Source organism: Sparus aurata, chromosome 7 (genome assembly GCF_900880675.1).
Source record: "Sparus aurata chromosome 7, fSpaAur1.1, whole genome shotgun sequence".
Classification (NCBI taxonomy): domain Eukaryota; kingdom Metazoa; phylum Chordata; class Actinopteri; order Spariformes; family Sparidae; genus Sparus; species Sparus aurata.
The window spans coordinates 17,478,027-17,492,521 of record NC_044193.1 but is presented as its reverse complement, the minus strand read 5'-3'; the positions used below and the strand labels follow the sequence as shown (position 1 = coordinate 17,492,521).

At 40.5% G+C, this 14,495-nt stretch overlaps 1 protein-coding gene across 1 annotated transcript; it reads left to right on the top strand.

Moving 5' to 3' along the window:
* The first annotated feature begins 282 nt into the window (after nucleotides 1-282).
* acvrl1 (activin A receptor like type 1) lies at nucleotides 283-11,988 on the top strand. The gene is made up of 10 exons (XM_030422511.1): nucleotides 283-954; nucleotides 6,061-6,132; nucleotides 6,993-7,226; nucleotides 7,596-7,801; nucleotides 7,899-7,998; nucleotides 8,085-8,231; nucleotides 8,329-8,604; nucleotides 8,891-9,088; nucleotides 9,859-9,989; nucleotides 10,885-11,988. The coding sequence occupies exons 2-10, from the start codon at nucleotides 6,063-6,065 to the stop codon at nucleotides 11,029-11,031; spliced, it is 1,509 nt and encodes a 502-aa protein (XP_030278371.1). The 5' UTR covers nucleotides 283-954; nucleotides 6,061-6,062; the 3' UTR covers nucleotides 11,032-11,988.
* The last annotated feature ends 2,507 nt before the right edge of the window (nucleotides 11,989-14,495 follow it).

The following is a 14,495-nucleotide window of genomic DNA, read 5'->3' as shown; positions in this document are numbered from 1 at the left end:
GAGTAGAAAAGAGTTACTGGGAATTATAAAAAAAAGAAAAAAAAAAAAAGGAATGAATTTTCATGTTTTTGAAACTGTCTGGAGGGCATGATAAAGCCTCTTTTGGCCTCTGACGGTGCTGTCATAGCAGATACAAATGTGAGATGCTGGGCAGTTTTTGTGTTTTTTTAACTTAGAGATATGTTATTGTATCATGGTGGGGTCTTTGAAGCACATTCCTGTCAGTGCAGTGCAGACAGCAGTCCACAGGGGAAAGAGGAAAATGAGAGGTTTAGCGAGCAACAGGAAAACCGCTATGAGAACACATTCCAGGCAGAGCAGACTCAGTACGGGACAATAAGGGGTGGGACAAAACTGTATACTATTTAAAAAAAATGTAATCTCGACTTCAGATCGGGGCCACAGACAGCAACAAAAGACGCGTACTTACTTAATGTGAGAGAACTTGAAGGAAGCCTTCACTCGTGAAGCGGAAGGAGTCTGATCTGGTTCCAGACCGACGACGGTGATTCGTAGTGTTGTCGGTTATCAGCGCAGATTTGGACTCAGATGAGATAGGCTACACCCGGCTGTTTGTCGTCCTGTCGGGACACAGCCGCCAGGCTTTTCTTTCCTACACTCTTCTTTTAAACTTTCATTTTCACAGAGATTCACTTGAACGAGTGGGGAGTTTTTAACTTTTTCGGAGCAGAGATTGAAAAACTGCGGGCGGACTTTCCCCCCCAGGAACGACGGTTGGTCGTCTTCTTTCCGAAGCAGGAAAGGATGCGAGCTGTCTGCGGATGAAGCATCTGCCATTGAAGAGTAACTTAACTTCAGCTCTCAAATGGAGCCGCTTCTGGTTTAAACCCTTACTTCTACTCGACTTTCTTCGGCCACGGAGGGACCCTGCAAGCTGGTTGTGATATGGGAGACGTGCGGCTGTCAAGTTAAAAGGCGAGCAGCAGAAAACAGGTAGGCTCTGAAACACGACTTTCTTCTTCTGTTTTTTTTTTCTCTTTCTCTTCTGGTGATGACTAGCTAACTAGCTTAAGTCGCATAGCTATCAATAATAATAGCTAACATTGAACGGGAAAGTCACCTTAATGGTGCCTTACATCACTCCACGTGTTTCCAGATGTGAACCAACAGGTGTCAAGAAGTGGCCCGAAGACAAATGAACAGACAAAATCAACAATCGTGTCAGATCATTTTTATCTTAAAGATGAAGGTTGTGCAGCTTTTGCCTCGTGGTGACGATGGTTCAGATAATCAGTGCATCTATAATCAGTGATGGAGTGTAACTAAGTAGATTTACTCAAGTATTTTACTCAAGTAGAATAGGCTGTATTTGATTATACTTGGCTTTACTTGACTATGTCCTTACCTCGTCCTTCTTCTAGTCACTCCACTGCACGAAATGAATCGTTCGAAATATATAATTATCTAATACATTCTGGTCTATCATGAACTATTCAGATACTTAGCTGTCTGGAAAGTATGTAGAAGCTCAGCTTCTACCAGCTGCAACATTAAAGTGGTGATCACATCAATGCATCAATGACTAAAATAAGATAATAATAATAAAAAAAAAAGTAAATCTTGATGCCAACATTTTTATAATTATAGTTAAGTTACATTTTGAATGCAGGACTTTCTTTACAGAGCATAATTGAGCAATACTTAATAATGATTTAATTCCCAGTGAAGTTAACTGATGCCTTGCATTGATGTCATCATGGATAATAAAGTTATTGTTTTTCTGTAAAATATCTGTAGCCTCCATTACATACGTATCTTTGTTTTACCAAGTGTTCGGTAACAACGTTTAAGAGATCATTGCAAATAATGTGTGTTTTTGTACATATTCTGTGCACAAAAAACATGTCTATATCAGAATTTTCCCAATATCAGTATCAGCATCAGGTCATTATAAATTACATGTATTGATCTCTGCTGCTACATTAAGCCTACTCAAGTACAACACAATGTCGAAGTATTCCTTATTTAACGTTAGTATTACCTTATGGTCTAACTAACTAACTAACTTCTGGTCTGCCACATTTCACAGGCCAGTACTCTACTACATTTATCCTACAGCCATAGTTACAAAAAGTTGGACTGATAAATGGATGAAGCTGATAAACTGGCTGATATTAGCATTTTGTACAGATGCCAAAGATGCTTTTAAAGTAATGTAGAAGCAGTGTCACCATTTAAAACAGATGCTTGTCTACTAGGGAGGACTGAGAAGTTTAATAACTATAATATCACGCTCAATGCATATCCTGATCTTTTTTGTTGTTGTTGTTTTAAATGGGAAAAGTGTCCATTTTTTATGGTATGTGTTCATGTAAAAAGACTATCCACTGATATAATAGTAGTATATTTTTATAAATAATCATCAGTAATGTGGATGTAATGAAAAAGTGGCTAAAAACAAGTATTACGGCAAATCAAACGGTTAAGAAAATGACATAACATTACAGTGATGCAACCTTTAAAACCAGGCAAAGACAACACTTAAGCTATATAGCAACAGAACAATATCCAAAATCTAAGTCCATATATATATATATATATATAGTCTCATATCGTGATAATGATATAATATCAATGCTAACTGAAAGGTCATTATGCTGCAAGTACTTTTGATACCTTAAGCAGCACATTTGGTCATGATATGATAATAAATGCATTTTTACTTAACAAAGATTTTGCTGCAGCACTGTAAGTTGTAAAGTAAAAGATCTGAATACTTCCTCCACCACTGGTATGTACTTTGTGGCAAGATCCATCTTTCACAGCATGCTGGGGTGAAAAGTTCATACCTCTGTGCAGAATTAGCATATTTCCTGTAGCCTATGAATGCAATCTTATATGTATTTCTGGTCCCTGTATAAACACACAAACACATAGGGAAGACATTGCCCTTTAGCTCATGAGGTAATTAGGTAATGTTATAGGACATGATGGAAGTCGCATGGGCTCTTCTCAGGTGGATTGCTATTGTTGGTACATGACATCAAGAGTTGTTTCTGCTTCTTCTTCTTTGGAAGCAAAGACCAATTAAAACACACAGTATGCAGGGTATATTTGTCCTTTTTCTTCACCAGACATGCATTCATTGTAGGTATGCATGTGAGAGCATGCAGACAGCAACTGAGCCATAAAGCCTGCCAAGCCTGGCTTTGTCTGTGAAATGAAGATACAATCAGTCTGTCGCTGTAACTAGCAGACGGTCACAATCACAGGATTACAGGTTTAGGTTTTAACCACTTAAAACACACACACAAGAGTTTTAAAATGTCTGGCTATGTCATTAAAGATCTGAATGTGATAATCTGCCATTCAAACCACATGATAGCAGCCTTTACCGTAACACTGCTCAAAGTAACTTTCAAGAGAAAGAGTTATAGGGCTTTTCGAAATGATGAGGCCCCAGTGGAGGGGCTGTGGGAGGCTGCTGTGCTATGCCATGCCCCCACCATCCACAGCTATAACCACACAGTCATCCAGATGGAATGAGAGATCTGCCTCCTGAGTCCGAGTTCTGTAGATGAGAGGAAGAGATGACAATGGATCTTTTCCCCTTGGGTCACGAGGGTGTAGCTTTGGACAGAATGGAGACAAACAGGAGAGAGGAAGTGTTCCTCGGCCTAAAGTCAGGAAATCAGGATGCCGACGATGGAGGACATGATTGCTGTTCTCTCCTTTTTCGGGACCATTTGGATGATAAAAACGATAGCTGGGGGAATAAGACACAGTCGTGTTGCACAATTTCTTTCTGTGGGTGGAGTTTTGTTTAGGCTATTCATCCGCTGGACCCGCAGATTAACCACCACAGCCATGTAGGCTGCATGACACAGGAAGTGCTCTTCTCTGTTGGTAAAATATGGCTTGTGGTTTCAGCGAGTTAGAGCCGAGAGTGAGCTCTCATCCTTGGAGTTGAAGCTGGGGCCTAAAGATAGCTTGTTAGACATTTTAATCAGATTTGTTGTTTGAAATGTCTTAAACATAATCTAGCAGAAATGTCACATTTGATATGACCCTTTGATAAGAATGGCAGACACCTTTCATATCAATAGAAATACAGACATGCAAACAGCCTCCTCTTCAGTGACATTTGACACACTAAGGTAATGCTTCCTGTAGTTTGTACTTAAATACATCAAGCTAGATGAATCATAACTACAAGAGGATATCCGTAGTTTCATGCTGACATGAGCAAGTTCCACTGCCAGATGTGTGCAGTTCAAGGGTGAGCGACATGAAGTAGAACTATTTCTATAAGTATACTTGACGATTATGATAAAACAAGCTGTGCGACTCATGTACAGCAAGCGATAGCCGTCTAACTTTCCCAGTTGAATCCAATTCGAAGTTTTCCCTTATTTTTCAGTTTATCAATTGTCGCGTGTCTTGCCGCTGTAAATTGTTTTCCGTAAGCATACAGTATAATCTTTCTATCTACATCAGAATACATGCCAAGAACAAGGGTGTTATATTAAATGGTGATCTAAGTTTTTACATTGTCAGGTTCAGTTTCTTCTAACTCAGAACCATCTCCAAATTAGACTTTTCCCATCCCACTCTGAGGTAGACAGTGATTGGTGCTAGCTGGATGACCATACCTCTAGGGATCTCTCAAGACAACATATCCTGTTTACAAAAAAATTCAAAGTGCAGCTGCGCAGATATTTACTACTTTCTGTTCATTTCAGGATAAACTTCAAAATCCTTCCAGTTCTCTACAAATGTCTCCACGGTCAACATGTATCTCCGGACCTCTCTAGAAGCTGGCACAATGGCTGTGTTCCATTTTTAAAAATATTTTTTTACAGGGTTAGGGTTACGCAGTAATGCAAGCTAGGACCACTATAGTACTATATAAATGGCATACATTGAAAACTATAAGCGATATATATGGCTTAACAATGATTACATTTGTTGCTTTGTACTTTTTTTTTTGGGGGGGGGGGGGGGTAACCAGTAACTAGTAGCAAAAATATATTTAAAAATATGCAGTGAAATTGATAAAAGAAAAATACATTTATATATACTAATTACTAATTTCTTTTTAGATGCTCAAAATCAAACCAACCTTCCAGCAGGCCCTTTTAAATCCAGAATCTGATAAAAGCAAATGGTCCCTTACCACTTAGCCAGCTAAACTGCTTGTTACTCTTAAACAACAACTTTCCAAGACAGGCTACACAATGGTGAGGAAAGACCTTAAAAGACCTCCGGGTTTATGTGGACACTTGTGTTATTGTGTGTTTGTTTGCTTTTGTTGACATAAAGGTAAAAGCATGGTGAATAATCACCATTTTTCTTGTTTATATAATTCCTTGGTGACAAACAAAGTGACATAGGGAGTTTTATGCTTCAAAAAATTACCTGTACTCAAAAGAAACAACTCCTTTTAATATCTGTTTACTGTAAAATGTCTAACCTCACCTGGCTGTCTAGTTACAGACCAGAGTCTGCTTCAACAGTGACAGAGGTTGACTTGTGTGTGATGGCCGTCCTTCTTGCGTGACCCTCAGTAATGCAGCCCCAAACAATGAGCAGGCCTGAGTCTCGCCGGCCAGCCGGGTGGGGCCGCTCAATGGCAGGAAGCGTAGCCATCAATATTTACTCTGCGAAAGGAGCAGTCGAGGAGTCGACAGGCCTGGAGCCTGGGTAGCCCAGCGCCACACACAACCTCAGCACACACACACAAACACTCTGGAGTGCTGTTACAGACTCCTTCCCCTAAGCCCCCTTTTCCCACCCAATGCAATTACAGCACAGGCAGACAGGCTGGGCCCTTGGACTGTTGTCTTTGACCTCATAGCTTCCTCTGCCAAAGAGCTCGGGCTTTAACCACTGCTCGACTCCTCATGGACACTGCTATTAAGTTGCAGTCTGTGCTTTTCAATCACATAGCTGTTAAAATGTCAAGAAAATTGCTTTATTTTTCCATAATACCCTGAGGTCTGATTCTTCATTATGACAGCTCCTAATTAAGAGACAACGCTAATTGTCTTATCATCATTTAATTATATAAGCTGTCATTGTTTTGTTCCTGTTTCACAGAGATGGGAAGCTCAGCTCTGCTTTCACTGGTGTTAGCTGGGACACTTCTGTGGATCTCTGCTATCCATGCAGGTGAGTTAATTGTCTCTTTGTTTCGTTCAATTAAAGGAACCTTTCGATACTGCAACTGAATCACATGACTCTAAAGTGAAGGGCTCCCTAGCAGTCTTAAACACCTTGGTTTGGTTCTCCAGCTCGCACCAAGATGGTACAATGAGTCCAACGGTTCTCACCATCCCTCCAGTGCAAAACAATAGGCAGCTGTTTCAAACAAGCCCAGACCGGCATAGCATAAACCACCTACCTGGCAAGAAATGTAGAGTCAAAGTAAACAAGTAGCTAGTGAGGACAATGGAATGTCAACTCAGGTAGATTTGGTGGACCAAACCTCAGCTAAAAGGCTCAGGAATGTCAGACAAACAAAACAGGTCTTTATTTGGATGTCTGTGTTGCTCACACAATGCAGCTTTAACCATTTTCAACTAATAGTCCCTTTTAAAATTTGTGATGGTGATTCTTGCTTTTATTGATAGACACAAGTATGTAGCATAAACTCATGCCACACAGCACAGCATTTATAGCCTAAGCTAATTTTCAATTCCTCTCCCTAGATGGGCCTTGAAAATATATAAAACTCAACAACAAATACACAAGAGACAATATAAACTCAATAATAAATATGTTCAAGAAAAGGCAGACGGACAATATAAGACACAGACTGTAATATGATATAATAAAACACTGTAAAACAAGAAGCATGAGATCATTCATGACTACAGGACTGATCCCTCTTCAAAAAATTGTTATAGTGGAGGTAATGGTTATTGAGTGTGTGTGTGTGTGTGTGTGTGTGTGTGTGTGTGTGTGTGTGTGCGTGTGTGTGTGTGTGTTTGTTTGTTTCAACACTCTCTGTGTATTTCCCTGTGCTTCAGATTCTGAGGACGGTGGGAATCTCCTGTGCACATGTGAGAATGCCAAACGCACATGTGTGAATGGAACTTGCAGAGGAAACTACTGCTTCTACTCCTGGGTTCAAGGCTTTGAGGAGAGGGGCTGTTTCATAAATAACCACAGGGAGCAGTGCTACGCCTCCATTCCAAAATTCTTCATCCACTGCTGCAGAGAGAATTACTGCAACTCCGTCACCACACCACCTCCAAACATTAGTTAGTATCCAAAGCCATTGCCTTACAGTATTTAACATCACATCCATTAAACTGTGGTATGGAGCCTCGTGGTTTAGAGTTACTTAGTCCTCTGAGGCTCAACCCACTACTGAGTGCACATCCTGTATCACTTTGTACTGATGGCATTCAAAGCTTCCCTCTGGAGAGTAACTGTTCCCCCTTGTGGTCAGTTAGAGCAAATTGATAATGTGGGAATTTTCTTTTTTTGGGACTGATGATGCACTGAATGTCCTGTTCTCTTCTTTTTTTAAAGGAATTCCAAAATAAAACCTCTTCCCTCCAGTGTATTGAAATGTTGTAGACTGGTTTCAATTTAAAAAATGTGTGTAAATGTGTACATTTGTCCAGATGGAGTCACAACGACAACGCCCCCAGATCTCAGCCGTCCGGAGTTGTGGATCGCTGTGTCTTTGCTGCTGTTCATCGTGACTATCAGTGTGTGTGGCCTGGTGTTGTTCCTGCGCTTCAGACGTGCACACTGCAGACTGAAAAATGCTGAAGATCATGATGTGACCATGCTCAAGGTCCCCAGTGGAGATGACCCAACATATGGCGTAAGAGATTTGATTTGATTTTTGACATGATCCTATTAAAAGATGTTCAAGTTTTTGAGTTTAATCACATATTGAATATTTCTGTCGCTTTCTACAGGAAATCTATGATGAGTTTTGTACATCAGGGAGTGGGACAGGGCTGCCCTATCTGGTCCAGAGGACTATGGCCAGACAAATCTCACTTGTGGAATGTGTCGGTCAGTCTCCTTCCTCACCACTGCTGCTTTCTCACCCTGTTTTGTGTATTACTTCACAGTTGTGTAATGTGTCCCTCTGTTTTCAGGTAAAGGCAGGTATGGGGAAGTGTGGAGGGGAACTTGGATGGGGGAAAGTGTGGCTGTCAAGATCTTCTCCTCCAGGGACGAGCAGTCCTGGTTCAGAGAGACAGAGATCTACAATACAGTACAGCTGCGACACGACAACATACTGGGTATGACAGCAGATTGATGTTCAGAGGAAATATTCAAGTGATGAAGAGGAAGGTTCAAACAGACAAAAGATACTGACATCATCTATTCTGGCTTTAGGTTTCATCGCCTCTGACATGACATCCAAGAATTCCAGCACCCAGCTGTGGCTCGTCACCCACTTTCATGAGCTGGGCTCACTCTACGACTTCCTGCAGTACAGCAGCTTGGAGCCCGAGAGCTGCCTGAGGATGTGCCTGTCTGTGGCCTGTGGCCTGGTCCACCTCCACACTGAGATTGTCAGCTCCCAGGAGAAGCCAGCCATCGCCCACAGAGACCTGAAAAGCCGAAACATCCTGGTAAAGCGGAATGGACAATGCTGCATTGCTGATCTAGGTGAGGGTTTTGGACAGAGAAATCACTTTATTCTTAATCTGCTCGACTTCTAGTTGTACAACCCCCAATTCCAAAAGTGTTGAGACAATTAATAATTTGCCAATCCTTTTTGACATGCTCAATTGAAAACAGTAAAAAAAAGAGGTACATTTAATGTTTTACTCCTTCAACTTCATTGATAACATTGATTCCAACTTCTGCTGATGGTTTCAATTAATGTCCCGAGTCAAAACAACAACATCACACTGATTTGGATCATTTGCGTCTATGTCTTCTTTTTTTCTAGGTTTGGCTGTCATACACTCTCAGTCCCATGACTACCTCGACGTGGGCAACAACCCTCGTGTGGGAACCAAGCGCTACATGGCCCCTGAGGTGCTGGATGAGACTATTCGTACGGATGTCTTTGAGTCCTACAAGCAAACTGACATCTGGGCACTGGGCCTGGTCTTCTGGGAAATTAGCCGAAGGACCATTGTCAATGGTAAGAAGACGTCAGCCTAGCAAAATGCTGTGCCTCTACTGTCATTTGCAGAGATGTTCTAGTTTGTATCTATTTAAACTTAAGAAAGAAAATGGTACCTGATGTGTCCAGGCTGAGGCACTTCATATTAATAATATGCTTTCTTTGTCACGTCTACCTGGCTCTGGTAGAGTATACGTAAGAAGTAGTTAGTCCCATGTCTCTCAGCACTCCAGTGTTTTCTTGGTCTGTGTTTGTCTCTACTATCCTCTCTCATGATTAGCACTGCAGTAATTATAAACAGTCTTATCTGGTGTCAGCACTCACTTGTACATAGTCCAGATGTCCGTGCACACAGTTTGTGGATGCAAGAAGCACACATCCATGCACAAACACATTAAGTCCAGATGGATAGACTTTCATAACTTTGTGTCTGTTCTCACACAAACAATCACACACACACACACACACACACACACACGCACACACACACACACACACACACTCAGCAGGCCTTGCAAATCTCCATGCCAGTGTAGTCTCTGGGGTTTTCTTATCTTTCTCCCCTCTGTTTAGTCAAACATACTTTACAAAACTCCCTTTACAGACGATCTCAATCAAGTGTGCTATAGCAAGTCTGGTTTAAGGAAAAGATGTTCGTTCTGTACATGTATGAAGAGTACATTCACAAATAAGGGTTTTAATTGTTATCTTTTCATGAGGTTGACAGTGACTTTTCATAAAATATTTAACATTTCATTCTGAAGACAGGACTTTTCGTATCGTTTTAGGGATCGTGGAAGAGTACCGTCCTCCCTTCTTTGACCTGGTGCCATTAGATCCTAGCTTTGAGGAGATGAAGAAGGTGGTGTGTGTCGACCAGCAGAGGCCCAGTCTGCACAACAGGCTCCATTCCCATCCTGTAAGCCATCTGATAACACATTGACACACCATGATCTGCACACACACACACACACACACACACACACACACACACACACGTAAGTGCAATTATATTTTTCAGGGCTGCAAAAATCTTACTGAAGGCTATAACCACTTCTGAGCTTTACACTCAAACACCATACCTGCCAACATTACACTGTGAAAAAGAAGGAGATTTTCTGGGTTTCAGGGGCAAATTGCCTACCCACAATGCCCCTGCCCCCAAATAACTCTACACCATGGATTCATTGAATAAATATAAGGATGTGAGAGTAAAAGGACTTTTAACGAGTCTTAAATTCATAGGTCACAGTAAAATAGATTTTTTTTAAATGTGTTAAGTCAACATCATTTCCAGGATGACCATCTGAAAGCAGTCTGTAGAGTGGAGGCAAAATGGGCATGTGAGACAGGAGGCAGATAATGGGGAAGGTTTCTGTCCACTCTAACGTGTTGACTGATTCTGAGTATTAGTGTGGAAAAAGTGAAACAAGTTGAGTAGTCTGTCTGATGTGAGGCAAGCTGAGTGCAATTTGGATGCGCATTTCTTCTTCTTGGGAACGGTTTCATCCATTTTCAGTTGCGAACTGTCAGGCAGGGTCGTTTGCGCATTCTTAGCTCTGCCATCATGTTGGGTTGCCAGGTACCATGACACATATCCCACACAGAAACTGAGACCTATCACTAGGAAATGGGGAGATCAACAGGAGAAATTACCAAGCGGGAGCTCAGCGGGAGAAAGGGTTTTGGCAGATACGAAACACATAAACATACACACTTAATTATGTACGCATGTGTATGTTGGGCACGTACTCTACAGGACACACAATAGTGTTGACCAAGCTGTATTTTACATTTGTATCCGTTTCTCATAGATCCTTACAGCCATTGTGAAGATCATGAAAGAGTGTTGGTACCAGAGCCCACAAGCCCGCCTCACAGCCCTGCGGGTGAGGAAGACGCTTTCCAAACTGGACCACGACAGTGACTTCAGCATTGAAAAACTCAAGCGGGACGTCTAGACGCCGGGACGCCGAGACACCAGGACGAAACGGGGACAAAAAGATTGAAAATGCCTGAAGGCATTTTGCACCACAATCCAACAGCACAAGGTGCATATCATTAGCATATATCGAGCTAATGACTCACACAGTCACTGCATTATATTAAAACCATATGACTTTCAGCAGTATTGTCTAGACTGGCTCGCACCCAAGGCTATTTTCTTTTTGTAGAGCCTGATTTTCATCTGCCTTATTTCTACTGCCTCAAACTATGAGGCCCCATAAAGGAAACTATTTTATCAGGGTATTTTTTTCTCTCTGTTATGTTCAGCTCATAAATGTTTTCAGACATTTCTACAACAGAATAATTAATGGGAAATTCACAGGCTGTTCTTCACACACAGGGTTTTAATCATTATTGTATAAATCCCCCATCGTCATGCAGAAAGGAAAATCTAGCATAGCACAGTTACTCATCCTCTTATCCCGTATTTCATTCTGTTCTTTTTTTAATTGCACTTACGGGTTTTTCCATCATGACCAAAGCCACAGAAAGTTGGTGAGAACAGAAAAAGGCACTGGTGTTCTTTTAGTATGAAAAAAGGGAAATATTGGAAACATGCTCATACCAAAGCACATTAGCTGTTGTGTAAGCACATTTAACTTAAATAGAATGAGCATTTATTATCTGCACACTGACACATAATTGTACATAGTCTAACAGCACGGAAGCTGTTTTGTATCACCATTGGATTTATTGTAAATATATTTTTTAAAGGGGTATTATTTTCTATTATTCGACAACGAGACACATTTTATGTACTTTTTTTTTTACAACACACCTTTTTCTGATTTTTTTTCACCTTTCTCTAGGCTTTAAATGCAACATCACCATTACTATGGTCGGTAAAATTATTCACAAACAGACATGTAATATTGTATATGTTGAATAAAGGATTGTATTTTTTAACTGTTTGAGCTGTTTGTGCCACTGATGTTTGCAATTCTCTCAATGACCAGGAGAGGTCGTCAGATATTATACAAACAGTGATCCGTGTTGTTTACAGTAAGTGCAGCTTACCTTTGGAGATTTACGGTCTAATCGGTTTTGCAATCATGTTTTTACTGGCATTGCACCATCTTAGAATGATTAAATAAGAGACTGACATGTCATCATAACACTGAAGTATAACTACAAACAGTCACCAATGTGAGAAAAGATGGAGGGTTGATTAAAGGACTATACATTTTCATGTTTGGACAGCCTTAACAGCCAACATGTCACGTTTCATTAAAGTAGAATTAAGATAATGTATTCACATATTCTCTCACACTCTAACCTAGTGAGATGCTACACAAGAAAATATAAATAGATGAATGTGAGACAGTATGTTGCTGCATTCATCTTCTAAGAAAAAGAAACTGGTATTTACAATAATTTCTTAAAATCAAAACAACCTGTTAACATTTTTTATTACTCCTCAGAAGGGCCACAATTCAAACCACAGCTATTTGGTTTAACTTTAAAGGTGTATTATGTAGCTTTGGGGAAGACAGTTTAATCGTAAGAGAAATATCTTCCTTCATTGATTTTCACGATTAAAGAACCACGAACAGACAAACTGTCGGAATAGAACAACAAAATTTGATACTGTTTTATTTTGTATTTGCAGGACCCTTCTAGGCAGCCCCTTTTCTAGCTTTTAAACACCTTACTCTCCTTAGAGAACATCTTGTTTATCCAGCTATGGAAATACTGTACAGCAAATAAATATTGCTGAGACCGTAGCATTATCTTAATAGTATTGTTAAATAATAAGTTTGAATTTTCAAAACTACCCAGTGCACTTTTAACCCTAGCAAACACAGTGTGTGTTGGGGTGTCAGGTTCATCTCATTTTATTTTTGACTTTGTCCAGAAAATATTTTTTGCTTTAGCAATGATCTTGTGAGAAAACATAGCCAAAGCGTAGCCCAAAAGCAACATATTTCAGATAAGGATTAAAGAATTAAATATCACTGTATCGCTTCTCACCCTTTCATGTAATGTCTGCATGCAGATGTTTTCTTTTTGTATCTGGCCTGTTTGCGCTTCCTTTATCTATTGATAGGTGTGTGTGTGTGTGTGTGTGTGTGTGTGTGTTTTCTTTCTGTCTGCCTGGTTGTTGAACAAACTCCAGAGAGATAATACTCCCTCGAAGCCCCAGTCTGTCTGGTCAGTCAGATGAAGAGCTGGTTATTTTTAACACTGCAGGGGGGGGGGGGTTGTTCAAGTATCAGAGGGGCCAAACTCCCTGTCTGTGAGTGCAGAAGCCCATCTCACTTCTCCCTCTGTTTCCCTCCTCTGTGTATTCCTTTTCACAGTGGGATCATTCCAAATGGCTCGGTAGAGACAGAGGGATTTGTTCTGCAGACAACGTGCGCTGAAGAAATGTGGAGATAAATTGGACAGGGGATGATAATGGACAGATACAAAGCCACAGAGGAGACTATGCAGACACAATTAGGCTTGAGGATAGATCAGTCAGAGTGCTAGCAAGAGGACAGGTGATAAAAGCAGACGCAGACCGGAGTCCCAAATGTACTTGGTTCCAGTCTGACCCACCTCTGCCGGAGCTACATTCACAGGCAGTGGCAGCTGGGTGTGCCGGGTCCCCGAGCTGAGAGGAAAGTCTGAATGAATCGGAACAAAAACAGCCTTTGAGTTCTTTGGGTCCATGATTATTTTATTATGCAAGCGGTTATAACTTCCTAAAAAAAATCTGATACAGTAGCTGATATCTGATGAGACATAACCGGGGACAATAAAGAGTCTCTTTTACTGCGGACTCAGACCAAACTGGTGTGACAGATTTTGATCAGTGGACCACAGATGGAATTTTTTATTAGACATCAGGCTGCAGTGCACCAAAGCTACAGTACAAATTAAAAACACAGATATGTTTGATAATTAATCAGTCATTGAATATGGAATGCACAGACAAATGTGTCTGTCATAATACTGGTGTAGTCCCATAGTCACCTGCTGTGCATATAAGTCGTATCATTATAAGCTCTCCCCCTGCTGCCTTCTAACCTAAATCCATAATAAGAGAACAAGGTTTAGTAGCCGGCCAAAGTTACGAAGGAGTCTTGCTCTGTTTGCATTGGAGGACTATGTTGTGTCTAACTTGTAATGTCTCCTTTGAATGTAGGCGTAAAGTAGTTCAAAATTAGAGTCCTAGAGACCTTTGTACACAAAATGAATTTTTCGGACACCAAAAAATTGTATAATCATACAAATTAAGCAAATCATGTAGAGAAGTTGCTTTTATTTCCTGTTGTTTTTCTTGGAAAGTACATATTCCGTTTTTATTTATTTAAATGCCTTGGCAGATATTTTGAAGGAAAACAATAAAGATATATTATTATTTTCACGTCCTTTTGTAAACCATTATCTGTATGATTTGATGGTAAATTATATTGCTCAAAATCTCATGAGA

Bases quoted from the DNA above. Each gene is read 5' to 3' on its own strand.
- acvrl1 (XM_030422511.1), top strand. From the start codon at position 6,063: ATGGGAAGCTCAGCTCTGCTTTCACTGGTGTTAGCTGGGACACTTCTG. The intron at 6,133-6,992 runs GTGAGTTAATTG...CCTGTGCTTCAG, and splicing joins GATCTCTGCTATCCATGCAG to ATTCTGAGGACGGTGGGAAT. The intron at 7,227-7,595 runs GTTAGTATCCAA...ACATTTGTCCAG, and splicing joins CACACCACCTCCAAACATTA to ATGGAGTCACAACGACAACG.